This window comes from Cloeon dipterum, chromosome 1 (assembly GCF_949628265.1).
Source record: "Cloeon dipterum chromosome 1, ieCloDipt1.1, whole genome shotgun sequence".
Classification (NCBI taxonomy): Eukaryota; Metazoa; Arthropoda; class Insecta; order Ephemeroptera; family Baetidae; genus Cloeon; species Cloeon dipterum.
The window spans coordinates 10,968,377-10,991,585 of NC_088786.1; the positions used below are offsets into that span (position 1 = coordinate 10,968,377).

Below are 23,209 nucleotides of genomic sequence, written 5' to 3' on the forward strand. Positions count from 1 at the left end.
TGACTCTGACACGTTCCCCTTTCGTTTGTATATCGCTAGCTGCTGGTGTAAAGGGGTTGTGGGCGACGAGGGTTGTCAAGAAGTTTCTTGTTTTGTTCAATTTTACTTCTAATTGAAAATTGAAAGCACGGCGTATAGCTGTAAAATATTGTCTCACTTTGCTTATCTCCGAGGATGGGCTTTATTCAAAGGAAGGATTGAAGTTGGAAATTTAGTAAGAACATGTTGAAACCCTGGAGAGGTTGTTAAGAATAGGAGAGGGTAAGAAATAAAAATCCAACGGAGTGTTCAGAAACTGGATTTTTTTCAGGATTGGAGCCATAAAAAAAGGAAAAATGAATATTCGCAGTTATGTTCCGGAAATTTTCCAACCCTTAGAGAAAATAGTATTTTTTATCACCTTCCAGAATTTGTGATGATTTTATTTTGCAATAGTATAGCCATTGCTGACTTAGATATATGTTAGATCATACGTGGTTTCTGCGTTATTAAAGGAAATAAACATAAATCCCCAAGAAAATAAACCACTTAAATTACTTCATCTTCGTCAAACCTTGTACAAACGACTTGAGTTAAATGCATGTCTAACCCTAGCCAAGCCTAATCGCTTGGATGTCATAATTGATTCTCACAACACCACCGAGGAGGGAATTATCTTCTCAGCCGCACGCAAGTCAACGCATTTCCGGTGCTTAGAGTGCCAGAGTGCGAACTGATGATGTTGGAAATAGACCCCTTTGTGGCTGCGAATAAACTTTTTGACCTAAACAAGACTGGGGGCAGAGGGCGAAATCAACCCTTCCATGTCGAGCCTTTGCAAAGTTTATGTTCAGTTCAAGAGCCAGACCAAACACAAGGCCGGCAGACCAACTCGGCGGAGAGCAAGGCCAATTAATTATCAGCCAAGTTTTTCCTTTGACTTTTCAACTATTTATTCAGAACAAGCAGCAACTAGGCTCGGTTTGTTTAACGTATGTGAAAAAAGCGGCACCCAACTCGTCTGTGTACATTATCAACATTGATGTTTACGCACACGTACGCATGTTCTCTTTAAAAGCACACAACATATGTGAAATTCCGAGCCGGCTGTGCACATTACATGAATGAACTCCATCGCTCTGCCCGCTCTGCCGCCCGAATATAAATTAACCAGCACGCGGCGTCGAAAGCGCGAAGGCATTAATCAGACGAGAGCTCAGCAACAAACGTGTCGGCGTTGCTCAGCATAAATATCATCGGGCTGGATAAAAAGTGGATTATTCGCACCCCGGTGCATACGGCGCAGAAGCCGTGAGAGTGTGATCTCTGTGACAAGTTAGGTGAAGCAACTGTCAATTCGAATCTATGTTGGCGAAATCATCTGCGTCCAACGGGCACTACTTGGATGCTCGAGAGGCTATAATTACCGTTTCTATAGCAAAGGGATGGCACGTAGCTTGATCTTTTCCAATAACAAATTTATAACGACTGCTGCAGTACTATTGTAACTTTATATTGGCTAATGGTTCAGTTGATTAGCGGTTATTGATTCAATGGGAGCGCTAATTTCATTAAATTTTGACCTTTGTATTTTATATGAATTTTTTACCGGTTACAAATTATAACTTTTTTGTCGCTCGCTATGTCGTCCAAGGTTTTTTATTACCAAGAAAATTTAGTTGACCGAATATTTTTATAAGATCTGCAGATTCCAACTGATGACAACTTAACGAAATTTTAAATTCAAAAAATACATTTTTACCAATATTAGATACTTTCCCCATATCTACATTTCTTATAATTATTAAAAAATACCTTACTCATTCAAATGAAGACAGAGTAAGATAATAAATGCTTTATAATATGATAAAATAATTTTCCCTGTAAGCTGGAAATATTTTGCTGTACATTTTAAAACTTGGTTAAATTATTCTGAACCTAAAAGTTAATTTTTTGCTCTTATAACGGGTTAGAATTTTTTCATATTTTTACATACTGCAAAAATGTACAAAGGTTGCCTCTTAATCGCCAAAAACAACTATTTTAGCCGGGAAAACCCACTAAGAGATTGATAATATTAGGTTCAAAAATATAGAAAAAATATAGAAGCCGAAACAATTAAGCTTACAAATCGTGGCAATCATTTACTATAAATTAAGTCAATTAATAACGATTTCTAAGAGGATGCCACAATATATTATCGATTTAATCATTTAAACACAAAAGCAAGAATTCACGCCAGATTCAACTGAACAAGGGATTTTGATTAAAGTCTCTTTAGAGCGATCCAATAAGGAATCCAGATACCAAAGTTTTAACTAGTTGCAAAGATGATTATGCAAAATTAAGCCGATTCTCAGAATTCCGCTGTCACACACAATCCCGAATGCTGGCAATTGGACGCGGAGGCTAATCACGCATTCAAGAAAATTACCCCGACAGACGCACAAGTCAAAAATCCAATTTCCTCAAAGTGGTCGCTGGTTGCCGGCTCTTTGCGCAGATAGAGCAGAACAAGAGTGCGGGCTTGAAGATAAGCAAGAAAATATTACGCGCGTGTATTATTATATATATTATATTGCGAGCTGGAGGCGGCGCGCTCGCGTATTGAAATCCAATTTCTCCGCTGCATGCACAGCCAGCACACACGTCCGCACAATTCGGGCAAAGCGGCTCCGACACGGCCAATCCGAATATTTATTATTCGATGTAATGGTGCAAAAATAGGTACGTAATAAACCAAGCTCAACTTCCTCCGGGATGGAAGCGAATAAATTTTAATAAGTTGCTCATTACCAAGAACTGCATCAAAGCAGCGAGCGAGCTGTCTGCCTGTCGAGTGACGGGGAGACAAAAAGCAAAGCCGTCTGATTAAACGCCGCCTTTTTGCCGTCAATTTCGTCCTTTTGCTGTTGTTTAATTCCGAAAAAGGCAGCCAGCAGCGGCAGCTTCAAAAAGGAGGGGTGTGTTAAATAATGAGCCTTTTATACGTCAGACTGAATGTTTGTATGTAGCTTCGTAGAAAAGTGCTGCTGAACATTATTTAATTCATTACTGACGCTGACAGAGACATTTTTTGAATGGGAGGTGTAATTTGATATACCCTGAAGAACGCCTTTATCCTAAATTGTCAATATTTAAGGCAGTGGTGGAAATGTGTAATATTGGTCTTTATTTGCATGACAGAGAAATGTTCAAACGTAAGTGTAACTTAATTGATATTCCTTTTTCGGATTCAAACAATCTACATTGTAATTGATCCTGTTTTAAGTTAAGGTAGAATTTATCTCGTTTGTCTTTTGGGTATCTGAAATCATAAATGTGAAATTTGATGCTAAAAGTTCGAAGGAGAGAAAATGTTTTAGTTGATTGAGAGGCACGTTTTGTTAAAGGCTAAAAGTGATTTTTAATCAACATTGGCTATTGATGAGACTACAAATGCACCAAATAAAAACTAGCCTTTTTATACTTCTATTTGAAGGTTCAGGTTTAGATTCGTTTGATGCTCTAAAAGTCAAACTGAAAAGGGCCAGTGGTGGCGTTACTCTTTGTCAATGTTTGCTTCCCTTATATATGTATAAAGCCATTACAAGAGAAGTATTCTGATTCTTTTTTTCACGCTAAATGAGAGAATATGCACGTATAAAAACGGAACGAATATTCAAAGGAAAAACGATTTTTCACGTCCCTCTTCAGAGAAGTGTCGCTGTTGGCTTGTGTGTTTTATTTCCTCTTTTTCCGTCATCACACTCATGAGTCCCAAGACCCCGGAGCGTGGGCAGTCACTCAAAATGCCTTTACGCCGCTTTAAAGTGCGTTTTCCGAGACCGACTGAGCTGAAATTCCACGCATTTCTGTCCTCGTTGTCACTACGCGAGAGAGTAAATTTCAATCTAGAATGCGGCCCCGAAAGAACAAGAAGATGCTGACAAAGCCCTATTTTTAAATCTGGGAATAATTTTTCCCTGCGGGACTTTGAGAGAGCGAGGCACTCTCGCCGTAATGCTCCGAAATGAACGCGCCATTAAGCACCTTCGACCCCATACATACACCCCGAGCCGGTGCTCGCAGAAGCGAACACTCGCACAGGCCGGATATGTGTAGAGACGGCAAGCGAGCCGTCGCCTTGTTTATTTGCTTAGCACTGGCAGCCGGCAGGAAAAATTAATTTATTTGCTCATTCAGACGTCGACCCGAGCGCGATTCCTCCTCTCCGTCCCTCCTTGCGCCCCCGGTGCAGCAAGGGTAGCCTCCCTTGATCCATAATCCGTTTTACGTACACAGAGCGGAAACTGCTATTTCCGTTCTGCGTGTTGGCGTTTGTCAAGTTTGCTCTCGCGGAAATGTTTAGGGTTGATGTTAATTATTCTGTGATTTGTTAATGATACCCGCAGGCCGTTCAGGGGCCAAAATACCAAAATAGCTTGACCAACGGTCGAGCTGGGAAAACTTGAAAAGGGTTTTTGCCAGATATTAGTAATTTTTGCATACGTTTTAATCCCAGATCTAATATTTAATGTCGCAAAGTAGAGCAACAGTTGTTATTTTAATTAGCTTTTTTTGAAAAATTTCCAGCTTTGTAAAAATTTTGAACATATTTTAATCTGATTTGCAAAAATCCTTTGGATTGAAGATTTTAGCTGGAATTTTTTACTTAAAAGACTAAAATAACTTAGTGAGAATAAGCTAGCAGGTTTTACGAAATATTACTCACTTTCAAATAATGGAAGCTTTAACTCAAACTGTCAGTGTCACTTCCTTCCAAATACTAGACTGAATATTTTTTCTTTTACTATTTTATTTTAGAGTAGTATGTTGCGTAAAAAAATTAAATTCGTTTTCAAGGATTTGTTTAGAAAATAATTAAGTGACTAGTAAAAAGGAATCTCCTAGTGAGACAAACAAATGATATAATTTCAAATTCATGGAAATAACCTCTCCTGTTGTAGATTGGCAGAATCCTGATTTTTATATTATCTTGGTAGGTGTTACAATAAAAAGATAAACCAATGTTGTCAGGGGAATAAATACTGTGCATACAAAGTGGCAATCACCGAGAGGACGCGCAACAAGATTCTCTTTTCCCCACAATCGTCTTATGTATATCACGTGTATGCATCATGCATCACTTCTCGGCGTCACATAAAACAGTATAATATACTCCATTATCTTAAGCATTTTTCTCGCTCTCCCGCCCGTCTGCCAATCATGAAAAGAAGTGAAGAGCACTCACAGAGTTTTGGTCAATAATTTCGTACATGCTGGAGACAAATTTACCCCAAATTAAATTTATTTGTAAGTGGAGTTCGTGTGAAAAAATAATATTTTTATATAAGTATATCGGCAGATATTTTAGTATGAAAGTAAGTAGGTGTTTGGAGAAAAATAAGTAAAATTGCTTGATAGTCCACAATTTGTGCTCATTTAAAGTCGAGAATTAACTGGCAAGTACCAGGAAAATAGTTGAAAAACAAAGCGCGCATCCTTATAATTGTAAAAATATGAATATAAGAGCTTGAAACACCCATAGAGTTGTATACAACATGCATGTGCCATTATCAGAAAACAATATTGAGCGCCTTGTTTTTGCGACGGAAATAGATTTAGGAAAAGTTCCGAACAGATTTATTGGCTTCTGCTCAAGCTTTTGGTTTCGCCGTGATTCCCGTTTCAACAGTCAAAAAGCTATCTGATGGCGAAGAAAGTTGTTGCAGCTAGAGGATATAATAAACAAAAAAGTTTGCGACGTTTTTAAATGCATACGGGGTGCACCGGCGACTGCTTTCGTGCTCTCTTGGCACGCCCGCACAATGCCGCATGAAAAGAGAAAAAAATAAGTGGTACGAAAGCAACTTGGGCAGCCAAATCAGTATTTATAGATCTATCAAGTGAGCTTCTGGGCAGATTGTTATTTTTTATAGATGCGTGTGGCGCGCCCGGCGCGCCCGGCGCGCAGCCGTTGTTTCCTTTTCCTGCCCGGGGCTGCAAGTGAGCGAGCAAACGATCTTTGCGGATAATTTTATTAGAGGGTCGATTGAGTGAGTGAGTGAGTGAGCTCACTCGCAGGGGATTGACATTCGCCCGCCGGGCTACCTGCTGAGATTTTAATCTCGTCCTTAGAGCCATTAGCCGCAACTTAATTGAAATTGATCCGTTTGCTGTGCGCCAAGATAAGTGCGGACACGTTTTGATTTGTCTTTGTCGAGCGAACTTTCCATTTATCTTTTATAACATTACATTGTGCTGTGAGCAGGGTGTTTACTCAGCCCTCCCTGCTGCGGTGACCGATGGTGTTCGGAAGCACAAGGGCGGTGTTTTCGCATAATCATGGTTCATTTTATTAATGCAAAGGCTGTCGACTCACGGGACTCGCCCCAAAGTGACACTCGAATAATAGTACATTTTCCTTGCATTCACCAATCCACTAGTGTAGGTCTTCAAAATCTGCATTAAATAATACATCTGTGGGTTTATTTTAAAAATATTTTTTACGTTCAGTTTACCAACTATTGCAGAAATAACAGATCTAGTCCATAACACCGATGCTATGCTTCAAAACATGATTAAACAAGTATGAATGCATTTAACCATTTTAATAAATTCATTTCACGATATTGTTAGCTCCAATTTTTTCCCTGCAGCTTGTTATTTTTAATCAAGTACTTGTTTTGAATAGAACATTTCATAATCGGGACAACACAATGAATCCAAACATATAACATCGAATTTATGGAATTTATATCGCTGTTTTGTTTCTGCAGCTTGTGCAATGTTCGTAAAATCAACAAGCAGTCGGCATTTTCGCTGATTAGTTTGAGTGTATGGACAGAGAACAGCGCCGTCTGTTTCTAAATTATGCAACACGCGTGGCGTGTGCGTTCAAGCGTTTGCCTAACTTTGCTCAAGCAGACGGCTTCCTGGATCTGTGTCAGAGGCAGAATGTTGTGCAGTCCTCAACTTTAGTTTGCAAAACTGATTCAAGCAACACGTTTTACTCGTGTTTCAGTCAGTGGAAATAACATCTACCAGAAGATTGCATTTGGATGGAAGAGTTGGCAAAAAAATATCAGCTTCCGAAGGCAAGATCAACACATTAGCAAGTTAAAATAACTTCAGAACTCTTGGAGTGGATTGAATTAGAAATTTGGGAGAGAATCATCTAATTAATTTCCTTGATTAAATCAGTTAAAGTATAATATATAGTTGAAAGTAAACAAAATATCGAATAAATTACTATTGATCGCAAACACACAATAATTATAATTGAACCTGTTATGGCCAGACTTTTCAGCAGAATCAAGTACAAGTTTGACGCATTAATATTGCGTAAAAACAAAACAGGATTAATTAAAAATTTGTGCCATTCTAGCATATTCCCGGGAGGGAACCGCCGAAAATGCAAACTAAAAAACATTTCAACTCACACACGCCAATCATCCGCTCTGCTCAACACACTTGTTTGATCAAACAAATAAAAAATTCACGCTCGACCAACAAACATAATTCATTTTGAGCGAATCTCGGGAGATGCGAAACCATAGCCCGACCGCAGGCAATCTGAATTAATGAATACGATGTGAAAATAATGACGATAAGTAACACGGCTCGCGTGAATTCATTAGAGGCTTGCTTTCCAGGGGTCGACCGCAGGCTGCTGAAATTACTGGGCTTGATTGTTGCATGCAAATAATCAAAACTTGTATGCCGAGGTGGCGGCCGGCGAAGGGAAGGGCTCTATACAACTGAGAGTATCGAAGGGCCGCCGGAGCGGCCGGGGTGCATGCGCTTTTCGCTCTCAGCAGGCTCTCTCTGCTACTGCTCTGTGCCGTGGCAGTGGATGTGCGTCTGTGTGTGTGCGGTGCTCGCCCGAACCGAAAGCAGCAGCAGCAGCAGCAGCTCGCGGCCGGCGCGCTCCTCAGTCAGTCAGAGTGTGATGCACTACATCCACTAGGTGCAGCCAAGATGTGCTAGTGCTCGAATTACCAGGAGAAATATGGTGCCACTGCCAGCACTGATCGTCTTGCTCCTGCGAATATTGTCTGCCACCGCTTCCGATAATTTGGGTATGTACTCTCCGATTTTATATCACGTGAAACACTTTCAAGCAGTGGTGCGCGGGCGGGGGATGACCGCAATCGGGCCGGGGGATGACTTGTCGTAACTTTAATCTTTATTTTCGGGATTGTAATGAAGTACAAGAAACGCTCAAGGACGCTGACCCTTTTCTTGCTTCGAGAAGCAATTATGTGTGGCCTGCTGCTCGTTCCGACCCTTCGAGGGCTGTTTCTGGCTGGCCGGGCCAAATTTTACGGTCACCATTCGGCTAAACTCTTAATATTCTGCCGTTTAGCCGGATTTCGCCTCTCTGCTCCTCTTTTGTTCGGATCAAACCGCACTCGAGATTCGTTTTCCTCATACGAAGCACTGTCGGTTTTCCTGCAGCAAGAAGTTGGACAGTCCGTCAGAGATTTCTGTACTTCATTAATCATTTCGCGGTTGATATAAAATAAACTCGCCGTTCTTGTTGGATTACGAATGCCGCGTTTACAATTGTACAAATAGGGTCAATAATACTCAAATCCCTTGGAGAGAGAAACCTACTGCATCACACGTAATAGTTGTAACACAATTAATTTTCCTCGTCACATTTTCTTAGCAGTTTTATTTTTGTATCGGTTTTTTACAATATAATAGACCACTCAATCAATAATTTTCCCTGCTTTTGAGTGAATTGCAGCACTTTTAATTAAAAATAAATTGCATAATAAACTTGATAAACTCTGCTGTAAGCATTAAAGGTGAGAAAATTGTTCACCACACGTTTTGTCGATCTGCAAATGACATTTCTATCAAAAGTACAATGCTTGGGTTAACGTTCAATATGTGATTTAAATTACTTGTCATTTTCTAGCTTGTTTAAGCAAGAAGTGGAAAGAAATTAAATCAAACATGATCTTTGACAATTTCCCAACGACTGCAAAATATCTCTGCATTAAGACTCGTTGCGGAAGAAAGCCTTGATTTTTTTTTCTAAAATAAACTTGAAAACGCTTCAAAATTTCACCACATTTTCGTTAAAGTTACATCTTGCCAATTTGTGCCATTTATGCGAAGCGTTAGTAGCTTTGCAGTAACTTATCCAATTTGCTGGGCGTGCTGAAATTACTTGAAATTCCTCAATGGCGCTTGTTTATGCTTTGCCGGTGGTCTGCTGAATGCAGCAAAAGGGGAAAAAAGCACAGGCCCGCCATAATATAGCATAATGTGCTGCACAGCTTTGGTTTAGCAGGGTTTTAAACTTCTCCGTCGGGCCTTTCTGTTGCTACTGCTGCAAGTTGTGTTTTTCGGGCGAAGAGGATTGGAACTGGGCTAGCTGGCGCGCAGAGTGTTAAATTCAACCGACAACTCGCTGGTTTAACCGTACAAATGACTGCAGAGCGCAGCAGCTCAGTCGGTGCGAAATTTTGCGCAGCCTGCACTGTCTGTGCGAATTAATTGGATTTACAACAATATACGAGCAGCAAACTGAACATGCTGAAATTATTAGCTAGTCGGTTTCCGCGAGAGGACACGCCAGGAGGAGTGGTTTTTGCAAAATTTCGGTGCCGCAGTTTTGCCAGCAGGAGTTTTGAGGGTGAGTTGGTTTTCAAACTTGTTGCGGCTTAGCTCAGAGTGAGTTACGCACGGGCTTTTTCCTGTTTGAATCACCAGAGAGGCAGATGCCGAGCACCGCGTGTCATTTATGAAGAGAAGAGGAAATAGAGGATTTTTGGCCCGATAAAAATCTTTAACGCAAACACTCGCGTGTCTGCACCATTTTTAGATGGATTTGTGGAAATCCTCTGCGGTCTGTGAAGCTTTTGTTGTTTTGCGAATGGCCAATTTGCAAATAAAAGGCTTTCCAATGGTTGAAATCCAATTAAATTGTGTAGTCTACTTTTTTGCCCGTCTGACATAAAAAGGATTACTTGATTTTGTTGGTAAACGCAATTAGCTATTTTATAATATCTGTCACATTGCGCCCCTATGAGCTATTATATGGAACATAGATGATGATAATAAGTAATGATTTTGCTCTTAAAATAATGCTTCATAAAGAAAATATATTGTTAACTAGTTTAAATATGATTTTTATGCTCATGCGAATGATTTCGGAACTCATCCTTGTTCAGACATCTTTCTTCTGGAATTTTCTGTTCAAAAATCCAACCTTAAAATCATTTTAATCTTCCGTTAAAAAATTTCAGGCTGATTAAGGATCGATTCACCGCATAAGTTGATTGGTTTCAGGATATATGCTTAAGTTTGTTATCGCTGCACCCAGGAAAGCCATGAAAGTTAATTAAAATTCCGAGAATATGCAAAAGACGGATGTGGTTTCTCTGCCAAGTCATTTTGCAAGCCCAATTTCCTCGAAAATCCTTTCAAGCGATCGGTTTCTGCTACGTTTGGTCGATTTTAATTAGCAACTTGCCTCGTAATCCTTGCAAATTCATTTTCTGCATGCTACCCCGTGCTTGAAGTTGGCGAGAGAAAAGTAGCGGCGGTGGCAGCGTGCTCATTACAAATTCCACCCCTTCGGACTGAATCCCGTTTTTCGTGACCAACAGCAGCAAGAAGTGGAAAAGTTTTTGCGTCTGCACATAAGCAAGCAAGCAAGCGGCTTTCTTATTTGTTTCCTCGCGATGCTAATGGATAGTATCTCTCAACCTCAAACTGTGTGCCCGCTTGGCGACGACCTAATTTCACAGCCAGCAGCGACAACGCACAAACACACGCAATGAAAAAAAGGGGAGCGAGAGGAAAAGCCGCGAAATTATTCCGCGTCTCGCGTCGGGCGCGCGTGCTTTTTGCCGCCCGTTGATTTTTTGCGCGGCTGGCCACTAATAAAGTGATTTCGTCGCGTTTGGAGCTGGCTCAAAATTATTTCATCCACGATGACGATACGTATGTACACGCTCGTATAAATAAAAGGCCAGCAAAATTTGCGCGCAGCCCTTGATGTCGTCGCCTCATGCATAAATTTAGCTGGTCGTCCTTTATAACACACACTACACCGCGGCGGCACGCTCTCCGACTCGGCACGAACATCAGACTTCTTTTTCTCTGTCTGCGGGAATTATAGTTATTTCACCTCAGCCATATTTCGAAACGCCGGCGGAAAGTTTTAATAATAAAACTAGCGCGCCGAGCTCTAATAAGAAGCAGTCCGTCGGTCGGCTCTAGTCGCCGGTGTCTCATAAATTTCATAGCGTGTGGCTTCGAGAATCGAGCAGAATTTTCAACAAAACGCGCTCGGCCATGGAAAATTCAGAATTTGTCGGCTGTGCCAAAACGTTTTAGCTACGTTTGGATGGACCGTTTTTAAAAAAAGTCAATTCACCACACCAGCCGAGGAAATGGTCGTCTGGTGCGAGTAAATTGTTGGTTTATTATTCCATGATTATTTATGCTGTACACCCGCTGTGAGCTGTTTGTTTTTGGTGGTTGGTTCGTTTGTTGATTGGTTGGTTGTTGCTGCGTATCAAGTTTTTTCGATGAAAATTTTATGTGCTACGAAGCTCCATGCTCAACAGTTTGCTAAAGCAGGACAGAGTTTTGAAGCCAGTTAGGAAATGGTTAATTGCTCCTTCCTTGCAAATTGTTAAAATTAATGAACTGAAAACTTCCTCTCAAGCAGTTTAAATTTCATCAGAGTGACTGTTGCTGTGGCAAATATCGAGCCCTGATGCTTTGATGAAACAAAAGCCTCCATTTTTTCCTTTAGCAGCTCAAGGAAAAGCGTTTCTAGACTTTTGCTTGTTTTTCTCGTTATTAGTGGCTCAAGGAAAAAGAAAGTATTTCACTGAAGCAACTGAGTCTGAACAGCATACCTTCTGGCTGCGCAAAAGGAATAATCTTCTTGCTTTCCCAAGACTTTTTATATCGCGACGTTGCGTGGGAGTCGCACCCACTCAACGACAACCAATTTTGATCTTGTTTTTTATAAATTTACTCGAATATGATAAAAACCTAATTTTATTTTACTAAAATGCTCTAAGAAATGTCTTGTCTAGTATATTATTGGTTTTGATTATTTCATTTAACTTTCACATTGATATATATCCCTGAATAAATTTAATAAAGGACGCCCTTGATCTCAAAATCTTGAATTTAATCAATTGAACAATACTCCAGAACCCATCAAAGCATCGCTTTTAAGGATTTTAACATTCAGCGCCGAGTAAATCGCAGGAATGAAAGTATGCAACCTGTGTGACTTCTCTGCTGGGAACTTGCCTATCTGACGATTTTAACCAGGGAAATTGATTTTGAAAACTCCATTGTGCGGAGCTCACTTAGGCTGCTGTCTTGTGCAAAGAGACAGTTCCATACAAGTCAATTTCCTTTTGAACAGCACTCACTTTTCCTCCTTCATGAAGTGCTTACCTTCGCGATGTGTACATACGCGCAAAGGGCAATGAAAAGAGATGCTTATGCCGCTATTGTATTTTCATCTGGCTTTCTTATTAGGCGCAAAATGAGAAAAGTTTGCCCATTTTGTGATAAAACTTTCATATTTTGGCACGTAATAAATATCAGTAGCTTGGTCCTCTCTTTTTATTACCATTTTACGTGCGGTGTTAGGTGGCTGCAAACACACGCACGCAACCACACACACACACACTCCGCCATAACACTCGAAGGTTGAGCTGATTAATCGCGCCGAATTATCCCGCAGAATGCTCAATTCGCCCGCGTCTGAATTAATGGCGCAATGAAATGCGAGGGAGGGCCAAGCGCGTATAAATTTCCCAGCCGTATCCCTTTGACTCGGTGGACGCGAGGAACGGGGAGCGGAAAGAACGCGAGCAGTGCAAATCAAAATTTTATTGCCCGCTTGAGGAGGAGAACGAGAGAGAGAGACGAAAAATAATGTTTCCCTCGTAAACATTAGCGTGATTGCCGTTATTACATTCCTATGCGAATCGTTCGTCTTTCTCCTATCTTATATACTTTGGGATTGTCTTTTCAAATGAAATGCTGCGGGCGCCGGAAGAAATTGGCTGCCGCCACGAGGGGAGTCGAGCACAATAAGTCACACGCGATGATAGTAGTAAGAAGAAAAGCGGAGCACTCTCAATTTTTTAATAAGCTCCATTTTCTCGCTCTCTCCGGGCCGAAATTGTGCGAGTCGACCACAATGCTCACTCTTCGCGCGCGCGGCTAGTGAAATGTACTGTGTGAGCCGTACGTAAAAGCCGCTGTCAGCGAAAAGCGCGGGCGCGCCGCAAATAAAATAAAAAGCTCGCTATTCTTGCGCGCCGCAGAAAAAGAAATCTCATAAACTCATAAAGCTCACATTTTTCATTTCCTGCCCATGCTCGCTCTCTCGCTGGCCCATTCCCGCCACCCACAAGTCTGGGCTGCCTTGGAGCGAAATTAGAGCTAGGTGCTGAGCGAATTGAATAGCTGGCATTTGCATATTATTCATATGTATACGCCGGGCGACCCTCATTCCCGGCCGGTAGCCACTCGGAGATTGTTAGCGCGTTTAGCACCAAAGCGGCTGCAAGTTTGGTTCCTGCCGGCGTTTTCGCTTTACGCAGTACATGTGTCGCGACTAAAGCCTTTCCGAGAGATACGCCACCAAGTCGAAACATATTAATCAGCAAACATTTGCTGCAAGCGCTCTGTTGAAACTGTTCTACGTACGCTGGCGCTTTGTGGCCTCGTAATTAATTGTTTATCCTAAGCATTAATGATAAAATATTGATCAAGCTAGTGAGTTAGTCGCTATTATTCCCATTTGATATTGTTCGTGACAATTCGTTGGCTTTTAAACATATTTGCTGACCGTTAGTGTTCTTCCGTTCTTAAATGAAATCTATTAGAAAGTTCATTTTAGTTTGCGATAAATTTATTGAATTCGAGCACTATTCAATAATGCGGGCTAGATCATTATAGAGGATATGTTTAATTCGACGGCGTGAACGAGCTATGGAACTCCGAAGAAATACAATATTTATGGGATTTAGCTTGAAAATACTTTTTTAAAAAATCGATTTGAAAAGCCAGTTTTCATTTAATTATGCTGATTTTTTGCAGGTTGATTCTTTTGATTAGCCTAATTAACCGATGCGTGTCATATTTTTATATTTAAGATTTTTTCAGTTGGAAAATGGATTTGAAAAATTTCTCCATATATTTCGAGCTGGCTAAATTACTAATAATTACTACAGTGTAGAAAATATTGTAAATGTTCATACAAACGTAGCTTTCAAATTTTGAAATAGTTATTTTTTATTTTTGGAAAGCTGTAGCACTGAAAAAATTACCAACTGCGGGAAAGTTGTATCTGCATAGAGATAATGTGGAATTTTCCTCTCAACGACCAAGAAATAAATACCAAACTCATAACAATAACACAGCCCACAGAAAATTTTATTTTTATGATATGAAAAATTATTTGTCAATAAATTATTTTTAATTATGTACTTAAAGTACAGTTCAATTGAGAAATTGTTGGCCGTTTTTTTCTTTTGATCGGTTATAGACAAATTGGTCAAATCCAAAAATAGTGTCAGGCTTACGAACACAAAAAAGAATCCAAGCAAAATGTGTCACAATCATTTAGTTCAGTTGTTTTTATCAAAATAAATGTCCAAGAATTAGCTAAATTAATATGTAAAAAAAATTTCCCAGCTTCAATGCACTGGAGCAGAACTGAATTTAAAACGGTTGTGCGTCCAGTCGGTAACATCAAACACTAAGTGATTTACGCACATGGCCAGTTCCCATCGGTGACAATCTGTTCCATTTCTCATTTCCCTGGGCATGCATATGCACTCATTCCTCAGAAATGCATGAACAAATGACACTGATGAATACGCTTGATGCATGACAAAACGCTGCTAATTCTTCAACAAAGAGCTTTGCCAAAGTGTTTACGCATGACAATTTAACACGCTCGGATTTAGTTCAGCGGGACGCGCGGATTTTGCAAGTTTGCACATCTCTCGCGAAGGTCTCCGTTATGCCGGACAAACGAGCGGACCGCTCGTATACTAATTCGAAGGGGGCCGGCCGGGTGCGGTCGGTGGCAGAAACATTTTTCAGAACAAATGCGGATGACAGGCCCGAAGGCGCGTAATCTCAGCGGACGAGAGGCCCCGCCAGCCCTTGCTGCGTCGAAGGCAAAGCCACGAACGATTTTCGCGCCCAGATTCCTTCTTTGTGCGTCGAAACCGCGGCCTTGCGGCGAAAAAGGTCCGTTTTCGCCTGCTCTGCTGCGCGTTCGCAGCTCGAATCGGAATAGTTATTCCGCGTGCGCCTTGTCCACTCTTTGGGGCGATACCTGTCCATTTGTGTGACACAAAGAGTCGGTTTGAAAATAAACCCGTGGAGAGTTTCCTTTTTTGCACGCAAATTAAGTCCTGCCCCCGACCTTTTCTTTGCAAAACGTACTTTTCCTGATTGCGGCCAGAGTGGGACTGCCTCAAGTAATCCTCTTTGCGGATTTTTTAAATTGCATTCATTTGAATGCACAATGAGTCCACTTCTGTGTGCCGCCGGTACACTGGCAGGAACGGGCAGAATGAGTTGTGGTTGACGCGCAAACACAAACACTTGTTGGCGCTCTAAATACCTCAAACGGCACGTTGCGAAAGGATGAAATTAATTTGTCAGAACAGTGCGCATTACGTCTGGAAACGGTATGCTTGCTTTTTGCTTTAATTAAAAAGTTTGAGAATTGGGTTTCACAAAATATCCTATTTGACTTCAAAAATTTTTAAAAATGAAAAAAGCGACTGAAGATCTTATTAATAGAACACCCAACTAAAAGCTTCATACAATTTGAAAATCAAAGTTTTAAATGCAAATATTTAAAAATAAATTAGGCGCCATTCATCAGCACTGAATGCCTGAAGTTTATTACGTCTTCGCTTGTAAACAGCGTCATTTATGTTTCTCGTACACCTGCATAGAGAAAGTTTGTCTTTCACGCGCAGGCTAATGAAACTTGTTTATTTGTTTCGCTAACGCAACACGGAAAAGAATTCTGCTGCCTTAGTCTTCATTGGCGTCGTCATCACAGCGTGTCACACTCAATTTAACGCCAAAGGTAAAGTCCGTACAAATCATCCAGGCCATTGCACCTAAATCAACCCCCTTACCACCTGCTGGCTTTTACAGCTCGAAAAACAAACCGTCAAAAGCCATCATGAATGCAGCAGTTCTCAGCTTTCGACTGAGTTTTCATTCACTTTTGCGCTATAAATTCCTTCATTTTTTTTCAAAACGCACCACCCTAAAAGTTTACTATTCCTTGCGGAATTATTACTATCTCAGTTCTCGGATGGGCTGGAGGAATTTCCTCATAAATCCTTTGTTTATGTAGCCCGTTGGGTTCGGGTGTACAAAACGCTTTTGGTCTGGCAGAGAATTCCGCATGCATTCGAGCTGCTGGTAATCTCCGTCTCGGAAACACACACACTCCACCTCTTGCTACCGGTTTCGGGAAAACGCGAGCGCAGAAAATATGCAAAGATTGCAGCCGCACGGAGGGTATGGCGGAGCAGCAGCGGTGGTACAGCCCACCCGCCGCAATATCAATTTTTCTCTCTTTTGAAAGTGCTCCGTCGGGAAACAGGATGAGAGAGATCGCGCATCTGCTTCCGATTTTTATCAAACGTCAGAGGCAGCGAATTCGGGAATTTTATCAAATGTTGCCTGCTCGAATGAGCTCCCGCATGCCCCATCATCACCACCGCCACCAGAAGCAAAAGACCTCTGCTTTTACGACCCAGTTCGCCGCATCTCATCTGCGCTCCCACCCACCCGCCCGTCCGCTCGTTCATTCGTCATGCGAACGAGTACATGTGCCGAAACGGAGCAGAATCACAGCTCCTCTGGCCCACAACTCAACTAGGGGTGCCGCTGCTCCCATTGTTGTGCGTCAGCCAAAGTCGAAAGCAAAACAGAGCGTTTCGATAATGAGAATCGCAGGCGCCGCGGCGCTCGCCTCACTGCCTCTAAGAACATAAGACCTCCTGCCCGCCCACCGCAGCTTTCTCCGCTCACAAAAAGCAGCTTATTTTAATTGTTCTTTCTGGAAGTCGTAAAATCAATTAGTGGGTGGTGCAAGTGGGAAAGCCGGCCGTAAAAGCTGTTATCGCTTCGATGGTACACTTAACACGGGCGCTGTGCTGTGTTTACACTCCTCTCGGGGGAAGGAAGGTCGGCCGCCCAGTACAACTGTTTGGTACAAGCCGCACGATGCACGTGTGTTGTTAAGACGCGCAGGCAATGCATCCGACTGCTTAAGCAGATAATTCCCAGCATTTTTCTGGGCGTAGTAAACGCGCCGCGTATTTATAGTATTTATCCAAGCAGGGCGCGCACTCACACACAATATTTTGGCAGCTGGGCGCGCACATGCCGCACTCGCTGGCACCAGGACTGTCTGAGACGCGGGCCCGCTAATTGCACCCCCGCCGGCACTATAGCGCCCGTGATGAGGCCGCCGGCTGTTTTTGCCAACTCCAGGGACGCGATGTCGGGAGGGGACCAAGTTAGGCTTGACTAAGTGGACACGGTTGCCCTGCGTGGACTGCAGAGTCAGCCGTGTGCTGCTGCGGCCCTGAGAGTGACAAGCAACCCGATACGCCAATTTCGACCAATTTGCTGCCATGATTCAGCTTGAGCCGGAAAAATGAGGCGTTGCGGTTTCTGTGGAGAATGGGTGGGCCTTGGAGTGTGAAAATTTATTTTTTATTGTATTAAAATGTTGATTTTTCTTCAAATAAAAAATTAATACCCAGGAAAGCACTCTAAGCAAAAACATTTAATATTTCTTGTTCATCAAATTTAAAATTTTTTTGCAACACTACTTAATATTTTATTTTCTCAAACAAAAGATAGCAGACAGGGTTTACTTCGTGGCTAGAAACAGTTTTACTATTTTAATTCAATAATTGATTTACTATTAAATTTTTTAGGAACTAAATAATGAAAACCCTGTCAGGTGTTTCTCTTGACTCGTGAACATATGTATATCTATTGACAAACATGGCTGCCTAAAAATTATGGTTGATCGATAACAGGGATGTTCAACTCTGGGTTGATTATAGAGCCTCTGAAAAGCTGATTAGCAATGAATGACTTAGTTTTCTTTAAGAAAACCAGAAAGTAGCTAATTACTCTCTCTAAAATCGTATGTGAGCCTGGATTTCAATAATTTCTAATAAAGTTTGGCATTGGCAATTGTCTTAAGAAGACCAGATTTCGAGGATTTTACTAAAGTGAATATCTAATATCAAAGATTGTTCAGTTTTTTTTTCATCTGCTGGTTTAAAGAAGCGTTCTGAACTTGGTTAGGGCCAGTCAGAGCCAACAAAATTCATTACTTTGTTCTCAACGATATTAAACATCCCGGAATTTATTTAATGCCTTCATTATTAAATTCTTGTTGCACTGTGAGGTAGCTTTGCTTGTTATTGTGTTTTAATTTTCACATGAACAGCCTGTTTGCTTGTATATATATAGAGGTTGGAATACTGAAAATAATAAGGTCTATGCAGAACAGAAATGAAACGCACAAAGCATTTTTTTCTCATTCTTGTTTATTTCCAAGCAAACTACACCGCATTGTCAGTCTTCCTTCTCATGATTAAATTTTTTGTTGCTAGCATAAAATCATTCTCTGTTACCTGTTAAAAATGTGTTCGACTATTGAGTGGTTAAATTTTGGAACGATCTTCCACCTGTGATGAAGACATGTAGTGTGGCGCAGTTTATTCCTCTCTGCAAGGAATACGTGATTTCAAGTTTTTAAAGTGTTAGTGATGTGTTTTCAATACTAGTCTGGGCCCACTCCGGCTCTGTCCTCCTGGACAGGGTTTTCGTAAGTTTTTTGCCAGGAGTGCTGCCTTTTCTCACATGCTTATATATATTTTTAATGACGTGCTATAACATGAATGTATTTGACAATTTGTGAGAATAAACAACAATGATAATAATAACGAAATTTCGTGGCTTTTAAAATAATGGCGTCAGGACGTGCGGTAATCAGGCTTAAAAAGCTGCGCGAATATTCAATTATCAAATAAATCCTCTTAGCTTGGTTTCATAAGTTTAGTGGTGTTACAAGCACTCTTTTCAATCTGGCCATTTCGCAGGAGTTATTGGCGCACTGTTCACTTTCCGCCCATTTTTTGCACGCGCTCCCCAACGTTTCGACGGGCGCGCAAAAAGTCCGAAAGAAAGCAGTGCACCCAGCAGTGGCTTTCATCCGGCTTTTTGAGGGGCATTATGGCCCGTATTTCAGGGGGTTCCGCGTCACGGCACTCTGCGATGATTCCTCGCTCTCGTCTTGCCCGCCCGTGGCCGCACACAATGTGCAGATAGAGAGCGGCAGCAGCAAGAAAAGCGCGCGCACAAGTGGCTGCCGAGACTCTATTTTTACTAAAGTATTCGGTCGTCGCGCGGAGAAGACGGACGAACTGACAAGAAAAAGAGCAGAAGATGCGCGCGTCCCGAGCAAAAAATGAGCTGTTTTTTATTGGCCTCGCGCCGTGTGTTGCCTCGCACACTGCAGGCCTAATTAATTACTTCCCTTATCTGAAACGCAGTGTCTTAAAAGTTGCCAGACTAACTGATGTTGCCCGGTTTATCTTAGCTGCCGGGGTATAAACTCAGCGCGGCGGACGGACGGAAAAGCGGCAAAAGTTCGCGAGCGACGACGAGATTTATTTACGGGAAAATTGGGCGAAATTGCAGCAGCAGAGCACGAACCAACTTTCGGCAGCAATTTCAACAAATTAAGCTAATCCCATTAATTTTTCGCCCCCCGCTGGCCGGCACGGTGAGCTCGCAGCCGCCGGGGCGCAGCACATGCCCAACTCGTTAGGGGTGGCACCACTCGAATACACGCGCGCCTTCCGTCTCGTCTCATTAGAAAAAGCCGCCCATTAAACAAATTATCCGCCACCACGCTCGTCGATATTGGCCGTCGAAAAATGATTGCAATCATATTTTGCGACGTGAGCTTGTTTGTATTATCTGATAAACGAGATGCCTACTATTGATATTAGAGAATGCATGGGCTTGATTAAGAGTGACCCGCTGCTCCAATACGTAGGCCCGTCGGCGCTTATTAATTAGCGTGAAATTGATTTCGCTGTATGAGGGCTGCTGCTAAAACGTGTGTTTATAAAGTGTGCTCAACCATAACAGAGGCTTTCAATTTTTTCTACCACAGATTTTTATTAAAATTGGGGCAAAACACGAGGGAAAAAAGGAAAAGCATAATTTTCTTGTTGGAAGTTTTTCTAATTATATTATTCAGTTATGAACGAACTCTATGTTCTTTTTATCTCGTTTCATACTTTTGAAGTCCATCAATGGCTAGTAAAAACTTCGTTGAACGATTCAGTTTCATTTTATCGTCATGCAGTGACTTGATTTCCTGGAAAATTTTTACTTTGTTGTTTTTAGACTGATTAAACTGTGAATAATTATGTAAATTGATTAAGTTAGTTGGAAACTGATGATTTGAATTGTAAATTAATTTCACACCAGCAGCATGCGATGCAAATCTAAGAGGGTATAATGTCTGTAAAAACTGCTTCAATCTTCTATGTAACTTACTTGCATGAAAAAAGGCATTTTCGCTGTATGTAGAATGCAGCATTTACAATTATTTATAACAATCATTTTTCTAACATCAGTTTAGGTAAAGGTGTTGCGTTTGTTTCATGCGCCTACTTTACAATGATTTTAAATTTTTTAACTATTAGGCACCAAAGTGTTTTGTTGATTAATTTTTATTAAAATGGATTAACATATCTCTCAAACGCAGTTCTCTCTGCTCACTCTGATAAACTAAAATATCGCTTTCCTCATTTTCAATACAAAAAAATATTTGAAGTTGAATTCTGAGCATTAAGCACCATGGTATATGAACATAAACGATGAAATTTGATCAGGAAATTTCCTTCACCGCGACGCCGACGGCTCACTTTTCCCTTTCATTTTGAGCCACCTCCTTGTCAATTTGTCGCAAACCCGACAAAGAAAACACATTTTTCTCCATAACGAAATGAGAATTCCTTTCACTGACAGTCACTGGGTAAAAAAAGAGATATATAATCGAACGAGAGCGCGCACCTTAATTTTATTTACCGTCGTCGCCACGTTCGTACTCTCTCACACACACGTATATAATATATCCAATTTCGAAAAGCTCTGGGGCACTGAAATAACTTTTCCGCCCACTCAGCTGAATGAGCGAGTTGAAAAAGGAAGGACCGCCGGGTGAGAAATCATTATTCCCAATTTGGTGCTAAAAAAAATCGAGTCCGTCCGCAGGGTTTGACACAATAGTCAGTCAAACTGTCAGAATTCCCTCGCTTGCTGAGTCAAAGCTACAGATTTTGTCACTTTTGAAATATCAATGCGCTCCCGTTGAGCTATTTTAACACAAACTGTTAGAATGAAAAATTGAATATTGCTGATGTTATCCCTTCTATAATGTTGTATTAGAATGCAGTTTATTTTCTTGTTTCTTAAAAGTATGGGTTGATGAAATTTTTTAATTTAGAATTCAAAAAATAATTTTTATATTGCTAATACGAGTTGACAAGGGGGTAAAGAAAATGATTGTAATTGAATCTTTGTAAATCGATTTAGATTGACTACTTGCTTTTTTAAGCAAATGCTATTTTCATGCACTTAATATAACACAGTTTTGTCTTTACAAACAAATTTATTATGCCAGCTGTGGAGCTCCGAAAAAAATTGTTTACAGTTTCTTGCCCAAGCTGGAGAGGCCGAGCTGAGTCGGGCTGGACCAAACATAGCTATCGAGCGTTTTATTAATGAGCGAGAGACGAATCTCGCGGCTGCGGCAGCTTTAACAAATTTCCGAGCCGAGCCGATAGCGTCCGATACACCGGAACACTCGTCGTCTCTGGTGCTCTCCCGCCTCCTGCAAGCCTGCTCTTACCAATCCGAAAACAACAACATACCTCTCGCGCACCGTGACCCGTTCGGAGCCGTTCTCCGCCGCGACCATGCCATGTGGATAACGCTGCTGCTGTTTTGTGTCGCGTCGCCTGCACCCCATCCGGCCCGCGCCAATAAGCTAGGTAATTATCGATTCATTCTCCTGCCTGCAGCTCTCTGTCTCTTCTTTCCGCCGTTTTTCTCCGCACCTTCCGTGCGTATTTTAACATTTCACGCGGCCCAGTGTGGTGCCCGCGAGTGGCCGGCCAACGTCACGATATTTGGCTGCGGGGTACCGTTAGGCCTTTATCTATGCAAGTAACCATCTCTGTTGTGAGTGAGTGAGCCATGTGCGTTGCTCGCTCTCGCTCCCTTCACTCCTTTTCGCCAAATAACATTCTTTCGCTTTTGTTTCTGACCGCATTATTCGTCTTGGGTTTTGGTGCGCGGACGCCTCGAATCGATGTTAGGTGTTCTTTACACAGATGCCGATGCTGGTGGGAATTGCTCCATTGACTCCATAGAATGTTGTGTTGTTTGCAGTGTTCATTCAGATGAAATCATCTTCAAAATATGCCAAACTTAGCTTCGCAGCATTCCACAGTAGGAGCAGAAGTTTATTAATATTTAAAGCGTGTCTCGAGGCACTTGCCAGTCTGAGCATGTTGAGATATGCAGACGATTTTGCGTTTTTGCGTATGTTTTGAAGATTATAAAAAAATCCAACGGAGGAGCTGCACTGTCAATCTAACTTCATGTATTATTAAATTTCTCCTTGCGACCTCATGGTCCTCGAAAACGATCCCTTTTGGCATGCTCCGAGTTTTATGATGATTTTTAGAACTCTCCTAGAGATTTAGATTATCCAAATTGAAGAAGATGGGATTTTTAAATGAGTAGTCGTAGTTAATGGAAATTATGGATACCACTTAAGGGTTGGCTGAAAAGTTACGAATTCCCTCGTTTTTGCGTTTAGCTAGACAGCTGTTTCGGCAATAAAAGTCTCATCTAGCAGCTGGATACCGAGACGCTCCTAGAGGCCCGCTTCGCGGCAATCTCACTGGCTCCCCAATCAAAATAAGCGAAAGATTGTCAGCGTTGATGGCATTCCCATTTAAATACATAAATATTTATTTACTTATTTCCTATAACATCGACTCCTCTCTCATTAAATTGATCTCTACTGATCATTTTCAGATGTAACCTAAATATTGGGAAATAAAAGCTTAAGTTTGCTTGCAGT

At 41.4% G+C, this 23,209-nt stretch overlaps 1 protein-coding gene across 4 annotated transcripts in view; it reads left to right on the top strand.

Moving 5' to 3' along the window:
• Positions 1-7,813: 7,813 nt before the first annotated feature.
• LOC135938109 (protein eva-1 homolog C) overlaps positions 7,814-23,209 on the top strand; it is a 73,448-nt gene continuing 58,052 nt past the window's right edge. For 2 of the 4 annotated variants that reach the window (XM_065481657.1, XM_065481683.1), the window contains exon 1: positions 7,814-8,042. In XM_065481657.1, coding sequence (XP_065337729.1) covers positions 7,973-8,042 — 70 coding nt within the window. In that variant the 5' untranslated portion in view covers positions 7,814-7,972. Of the gene's footprint in view, positions 8,043-21,945; positions 22,110-23,209 lie in introns of those variants that run through there. The other 2 variants (XM_065481666.1, XM_065481674.1) reach the window with 2 other exon arrangements.